The sequence below is a fragment of the Phialemonium atrogriseum genome (assembly GCF_030411735.1).
Source record: "Phialemonium atrogriseum strain 8032-3 unplaced genomic scaffold QBC33scaffold_67, whole genome shotgun sequence".
Taxonomy (NCBI): Eukaryota; Fungi; Ascomycota; class Sordariomycetes; order Cephalothecales; family Cephalothecaceae; genus Phialemonium; species Phialemonium atrogriseum.
This window is the reverse complement of record NW_026848204.1, coordinates 968-8,212: the sequence shown is the minus strand read 5'-3', so window position 1 is coordinate 8,212 and position 7,245 is coordinate 968. Positions and strand designations below refer to the sequence as shown.

Genomic DNA, 7,245 nt, shown 5'->3' with positions numbered 1-7,245 from the left:
GGCGGTGGATTGAAGATCGATTCTGCCGGCAGAATTCTTAGTGGGGCTACGGTTGAGGCGCAGATTTGAGTTCGGCCAATTAAATTACACGGTCCTAGGCACGGGCCACGCTGGCTGTCCACCTACCTCCAAATACGGCTGAGCTGTGTAGTAGCTATCCAAAGAAAACGCCATACAAATTGCAGACCTACAATTGAAGACAGGGGGTAGCTGCTGTAGAGAAAAGGAGAGTAGCTGCCGAAGACTTTTTCTTGGCCAAAATAAACAAAAGTAGTATGCTTTTAATTAGCAAATTGAGAAGAATCTAGCTATGGAACTTTTAGTTTCCTAAGCAGCAGGTGCAAAGAGGTAGAGCTATGTTAGAATTGTAAGCGTTAGGGTTAGGATGGGTTGGAGCGAGATTGCGACAGACTAGGGTTAAAGACCAACGACTAGTTAGAGCAGCCATTTGGTGCAAGGGTAACATGATAGGAGTAAACAAAAAAGTAGAAAGGGGTTGAGATTCTAAGGTTGAGTAGAATAGTTTAAAGCATTGAGACATTGTTGGGTTAGCAAGAAATCATGAAGCTATTTAACTGCTTGCCTAAATACCTGTTTGTTATTTGCACAAAATGCAAGGTTAGATGTTGTGCAGGTAAAGCCAGGACCTATTTGCGCAGAAAGCATGATTATATAAATGCAAGGCAGCAAGCGGAAGTCGTGAAGGTAGTAGAGAGATTGGAGGGTATTGTGCAGAACCAGGATGAGTTGCAGACATTTTGGTTCCTGCCACTAACGGTTGACCTAATCCTATTTATTGCGCTGCCTAAGTCTAACAGGTTGCAATGCAACAAGTGCAGGTTTGTTACGCAAGGCAAATAGTAGATGAGAGATTATTGTGGGAAAAAGCATAGATAGAAGAGTGGATAGGTTAGAGGCGGCAATGTGGTAAAGAGGGTGAAACAGGAGCAGGCAGTGCTGTAGACAATAGGCGTGTATTGCTAGCAGTTTTTCCAGTCATGCGTGGCAAGCAGGTGGTTTGAGGTTAGCTAGGGCAGCAAGCTGGCAATGGTAGCAGAGGTAGGTGCAGAGACATTGGAAAAGCAGCTGACACAAATCTATGCAACCTAGATAGCGCGGTTTAAGTCAAAGAGGCAGTTGATTGAGGCAGGCAATGAGAAGGCCAAGCTAAACAAGTGGTTGGACTGCATTAGTTAGCCAATGCATTTGAAAGGTTTAGACCTAGCCTAGTTGCGCAGCATAGTTAAGCCAATTGGCAAGGACAAGGTAATGTTGCAGCAGATATGAGAAAGCATAGAGCAGGTAATAAAGTAGGCAAGAGGGATGGTAGTAAAGCAGTGCAGGTATGCAATGTTGTTTAAAATTAACAAAAAGGAGGTACATGTCAAGCAAAAGAAGCTATTTGACAGGTAGATAGAGGAGGATATGTGGGCAGATTACAAAGAAGTGTACTGCAAGTTATTGTGTTACATGCAGCAGACATAGGAATGGGATGATAGGGACTAGCTGCTATACGCATTTACCAAGAAGCAGGGTAATTTGTTTGACAAGTTTTGCAAGGTAGTAGAGAAGCGTGTGCAGGTAGAAGGCATAATGCTGTTGGATAAGGTAGAGCGGCAGGGGTGTAAAGACTAGGCAGACTAGTTGTGTTTGAATGCAACAGTTGCGTTTTTCAACTATCAATACAAGCATATGCTATACAAGAATGCATTGATTAGCAGGTTGGCAATGTTAGGATTATGCAATGACAACGGTTGGTATAGGCTAGAGGATTACATGCTAAAGTATTTGGCAGTTATTAAGATAGCGCAGATATTAGTTGTGTATTAGTTAGTGGTTAAGTAGCAAGACAAGGTGGCAGCGTTGGAGAAGACAATGAGTATAGAGAAGGCGCAGAAGGCAGCAACTAGATTATTCAAAATCACCTGGCTAAAGGTTAAGCAGTTTATGACAGTTATGTTAGACAAGTCTAAGCTAAGCCTAATGGATTAGATATTTGATTTATGCATGTATAGAATGCAAGTCTAGTTTACAACGCTAGCAGCAAGGATGGTTGATTAGGTTGGAGATTAGATTATATACTAGTAGATAAAGATTGAGACAAACAATTTGGCAGATATATTGCATGAGATAGTTAGGAAGGTAAGGGCTAAATTAGGCAAGCTGTTGATAGTAGAAGGCAATGATTTCAGGTTAGTGCTAGCGATTGAGTAAGGGCAGATAGAGGATAACCATAGCAAAGACTAGGTTAGATATTTATTTTTGCAAGACAATTGCAACAAGTGGTTGGCAAAGGGTTAGGGTTAGGTAGTGCGGCAGATTTTGCAGCAGGCAGACAAGTAAAAGGAGTAGATAGCAGCAGGAGGCAGCAACAAGATGCTATACTAGGCTAAAGCAGTGCGCAAGTATAGGTTAGCAGTAAAGCAGTTCTAGAAAAGGTTATTGCAATTGATGCATATGTTGGAAAAGATGCTAGCATAGTTGTAGGAGATTATAGAGATATAGCATTGCAATATAGTATATAGCAAGGTGCGCAACATATTGATAGACTAGGGCATGGCAAGTTTTGTAGTGTTATATTACAAGAATTACTGCAGCATAGGCAAAGTTAAGGTTATACACTAATACTTGCTGCGCAAGGTAAGCAAGTTGTTGGTATAATATTTGTGGTTAGTGTTGCTGTTTTGGCAGCAGGTGCAAAGGATAGTCAAAGAGGTAGACAAGCCAAGTGTGTTTTTGTAGGCAGACAAGATTGTAAAGCGCAAGGACAAAGCTGTTAGGGGGGCAGAAGTTAGAGCAAAAGAAGGCAAGGTTAGAGACAAGAGAGAGGCAGAAGATAAGGTTACACAGGCAGCATAGATCTAGGAGCAGAAGTAGACACTAGACTAGATATAGCAGATTATGCAGCAGCATAGCAGGTAGTATCTGAAGGCGTAGGTTAGCATAAGCGTGTAGAAGCATATTGCAATTGCAATTTCAAACCAATATTTAAACAAGGCGTTTGGAGAGGATATAGGCAAGGATGGCAAGTTTAACAAAGACAACAAAGGCATGTTGGATAGCATTTGGGATTTGCAGGCTAGACACAGCATGCATGTAGTAGGGATAATATATGTGCAAGAGTTGCAGCAGGAGGCGTTTGGGATAGTTGCATGGCAGGATTAGTTCTAAGCGATTAGCTAGAAGTGGCATCGATTTTTCAGGTTTAGCGCAGAGGATAGGGTTGCAGGGTTGGGGTTAGGGGGGAAACAGAAGCTAGACGTATTTAACAGCATGCAAAAGGAGGCATAGTTTTAGCAGTTTACGCAGTTGCAGTAGGTAGACATAGAGGGTTAGTTAAGAGTCATGATAGGGAAGGAGGCATAGTTTTGCAGCATGCAAGAGAAGATGATCTAGGCAATTATCTAAGGGAAGAGTCTGATTATGCAGATGGCAAGGATAGGGGAGGGTAAGAGCATGTCATTTATGTTGCTAGCGTTTTGTTTGCCAAAAGAAGTGACAATTGTAATGGTGCTGTTAGTAGCATTGCAAGAAGATTTGCATAGGCAGTGCAAGTCATGCAAGATTGATTTACATGTTTGGCAAAGCTAGAGGGTAAACCAAGCAGCGTTAATTATGTTTGTGACGCTAGAGTTGGCAGTAATAAAAGGTTTCTAGTCATTTGTCAACTAGTTGCAAGCGTAGGGGCAGTTAGACTAGGTTTTTGTAGACAAGTGTTACACAGTGTTAGATAGCAATAGGATATTCTAGCTGCAGTTAGGCAAGTTAGGCAAGGTGTTGTGGAAGATAGGAGTGCAGGTGGTGTTTTTGATAGCGACATTGGCGCTAGCAGATGTTGGGGAGTTTTTCGCGAGGATAAGAGTAGACAGGCAGTGGGTTTGTTTGTTTAGGTTAGCAATGACAAGGAAGAACATAGGTTACTAGGTAAAGAGAGTTTTGACGGCAGAGGAGGAAGACAAAGAGGTGTGCTGGGTTATACAGGGAGGGTTGGAGAAGTATAGGAGTGGGAAAGTGATTGTATATAGCAGAGAGGTTAAGCAAGTGGAATAGTTAGGAGAGTTATTGTTGTGTCTAGTGTTTTACAGCAAGGTGGATACAATAGAGGGCAAGACATAGCAGTTGAGGGAGTAGGTTAAGGATGGTTAAGTGATTGTGACAACAAATGCGTTAGGGATAGGCATTGACGTTGCAGACGTGCAGATGGTAGTATATGCAAAGGCGCTGCGTTAGTTGCAAGATTATGCGTAGGAGAGTGGGCAGGCAAGGCAGGACGGGAAAGCAAGCAAGGCAGTAATGGTTTGCAAGAGTAGCAGTAGTTAGAGGCAGCAAGGAAAGGGGATAGGCAGTTAGGTGAAGCAAAGAGAGGAGGGCAAGGATAGGTTAGTGTAGGAGGTAGCAATGGAGGAGTTTATAGAAGGGTTATAGTGCTGGCAGGTAGTATTAGACTAGGTGATAGATAGGCAAGAAGGCTATATGTGTTGCAAGAAAGGTAAGGAAAGGTGCAATGTATGCAAGTGCAAGTGCAAGTGCAAGGAGGGGTTAGGGTTGGTGTTAGGAAAGATGGTGGCAGAGATGGAGGGGCAGTTAGGTGAGAAGATAGAGAAGTTTTTGCAAGCGTAATGCATAGCAGAGCAAAAGAGGCAACAGGTAGGGAAGGAGGCAACAGGAGAGTATAAAAAGGCAGAGGCGTTTTGGTAGCAGTTAGAGAGTTAGGTAGGTTGTTGCATATTGTGTTAGGTGGTAAGAGAGGAAAGGCAGTATTATGGTGCAAAGAAGTGTCAGATGCAAGGTAGCAAGGAGTGGAAGGATATAGAGGATAGGATGCAGCAGGTGGTTAGAGAGATAGTTACAAAGCGGCAGTATGAGAAGTTTTTAGGGTGTTTATATTGCAGAGTGTTGCAGGCAATATGCAATTGGTAAGAGGCAATTGACAGAGACAGGGGGCAGTTTAGGGAGGTTAGGAGGGTTAAATGTCAATATAGTAAGGTGATAGTGTAGATGTTTGTAAGATTGGCAGCGTAGCACAAGGAAGAGGCAAGGCAAGTAGTGCGAAAGTTGATAGAGAGGGATAGAGTAGATGGGTAGAAGATAAGGCAGTAGTGGGAGTGGTTTGAGAAGAGGATTAAATAGGCAAGGTTAGAGGCAAAGCAATGGTGTTATATGTTAGTATATTTAGGGTGGTTAGAAGATAGGTTTGCAGGGAAATAAAAGTTGCAAGAAAGTAATAAAGTAAAGTATATATTTTAAGTAAAGGTTTATGTAACATGTAGTGTTAGTATAGTATTATGTTAAGTGTATATTTAATAGTTAAAATAAAGTCAAGAAGAAATTTAAAGAAATGTATTAAAAGATAATAAAGACAAGAAATATAATAAAAAGGAAAGTTGACAAACGAGATAATAATAAGGTAAAGATTAGTTAATAAATAATATAATTTGGTATGTTAAAGATAGTTAAAAGTTAATTAGAGAAGTTAGGTAATATAAATAGTAAAGTTATTAGCATTTGTAAGAAGAGGTAGTATGTAGAATAGGTTTGCAAAAGTAAGGTAAATTGGTATGTTATAAGTTTAATAAGTAGTAAATTTAGCATAAAGAGTAAATAAGATGTATAATAAAGTAAATAGATAGGATTTAAATATAGTTAGATAGTTTAAGGTATAATATATAGTAAAGTTAAGTAAGTTAATATTTATCAAGCATTTATTAAAGCAAAATGTTAAAGTAAATAAAAGAATGTTAAAAGGGTTATATTAAATAAGTTGATAAGGAAAGGTAAGATAGTTAGCAGTTGAAGATATATAAAGTAAAGATAATAGCAAAAAAGATAAAATATGTAGGGTTATTAAGTAAGATTAAGGTAAATTTGTAGTTTAATGTAAAGCAATATGTAGTTTGCAAAGGGTTAAGTTTTTATAAGAGGTATGTAAAGGAAAATGCAAGAGTTGAGAAAGGTTAAAAAGTGTAATGTGTAATAAGGTTATAGTTAATGTATGTAGGTAAGGTTATATAGAAAAGTATGTTAAAGTTAGTTAAAGTTAAAGGTAAAAAGTAAGAATAAGATTAAATAGATAAGGTTAGGTTTATAAGTACATAAGAAAAGCAAAATAGTTAGTATGCAAAGCATAATATATGTATTGCAAGGTTGTAATAAGTAGGGTTAGAGTAAGATGTAAAAGCATAAAGTTAAAACAAGATTAGTAAAAGTATTTTAAAAGTAATGACAAAGAGTTAAGTGTATAAGATGTAATGAAAAGGTATTTAAGGTTTAATAGATAGTTGAGAGAGTTTAGAGTTAAGGTGTGATAGGTAAGAAAGAGGGGTTTTAGGGTAGGGTTAGTTTTAGAAATAAGGGTTAGGGTTAGGATAATTAAGAAAGGTAAGGTTGAATAGGTAGGGTTAGAGAGGTGTATGGTTAGTAATGTAAAGCGTGTTAAGGGTTAAAGTTAGATTTTGGGTTAAGATAGAGTATATAATGTTATTAGGGATAAGTAAAGTATATTTGTAGTTTAGGGTTAAGTGGTATGTATTTTATAGAAAGTTAAGTGTAGAATGTTAAGTTTTAATAAAAGATATGTAAAGCAAAGCAAAAAAGGTAAGAAAGGTTAATAAGTATAATATGTAACAAGTAGATAGTTAAAATATGTAAAGTTAGTTATATAAAAGATTATGTTACGATTAGTTATTATTGCATGTTAAGAGAGGATTAAAATTAAATAAGCAAGGGTTAGAAAAGTTTAGATTTATATATGGCAAAATTAAAGCAATTAGTATGCAAAGTATAATAAATATATTGCAAAGTTATGAAAAGTAAGGTTAAGGTAAGATATAAAAGCATAAAGTTAAAGTAAGATTAAAAGTAGGGTTTTAAAAAACAATAACAAAGAAAGTAGTGTAAATTGTGTAAAGAAAAGGTATTTAAGGTTTAATAGATAGTTGAGAGAGTTGAAAGTTAAGATGTAATAGGTAGAGAAAAAGGGTTTTAAGGTTGATATGTAAGAATTTGAAAGTGGTATATAAGGTTAGTTTTGAAGAATAAGTAGATAAGTGAGAGTTGAAATGATTAAGAAAAACAAGGTTAAATGAGTAGGGTTAGAGAAGTTTGCAGTTAGAGTTGTAAAGCGATAGTAGAAATAGTAGTATGTGAAAGGCAATATGCAAAGGTTAAGGTAAGGTTATAGATATGTGGGAATTTGTAAGTGTTATATAAGGATAGTTTTGAAGAATAGGTGGATAGGTAAGGGTT

General features: G+C 37.7%; 3 protein-coding genes across 3 annotated transcripts; 2 read left to right on the top strand and 1 right to left on the bottom strand.

Moving 5' to 3' along the window:
- Positions 1-561: 561 nt before the first annotated feature.
- On the top strand, positions 562-861 carry QBC33DRAFT_463063 (uncharacterized protein; the record flags this gene model as incomplete). The annotated part of the gene is made up of 1 exon (XM_060425108.1): positions 562-861. The coding sequence occupies one exon, from the start codon at positions 562-564 to the stop codon at positions 859-861; it is 300 nt and encodes a 99-aa protein (XP_060277823.1).
- Positions 862-2,885: 2,024 nt separating this feature from the next.
- QBC33DRAFT_463065 (uncharacterized protein) lies at positions 2,886-3,161 on the bottom strand (the record flags this gene model as incomplete). Its single annotated transcript, XM_060425110.1, has 1 exon — positions 2,886-3,161. A coding segment is annotated over one exon (276 nt), but the record flags the coding sequence as incomplete, so codon positions are not given.
- A 247-nt stretch (positions 3,162-3,408) lies between these two features.
- On the top strand, positions 3,409-3,591 carry QBC33DRAFT_463064 (uncharacterized protein; the record flags this gene model as incomplete). The annotated part of the gene is made up of 1 exon (XM_060425109.1): positions 3,409-3,591. A coding segment is annotated over one exon (183 nt), but the record flags the coding sequence as incomplete, so codon positions are not given.
- Positions 3,592-7,245: the final 3,654 nt, after the last annotated feature.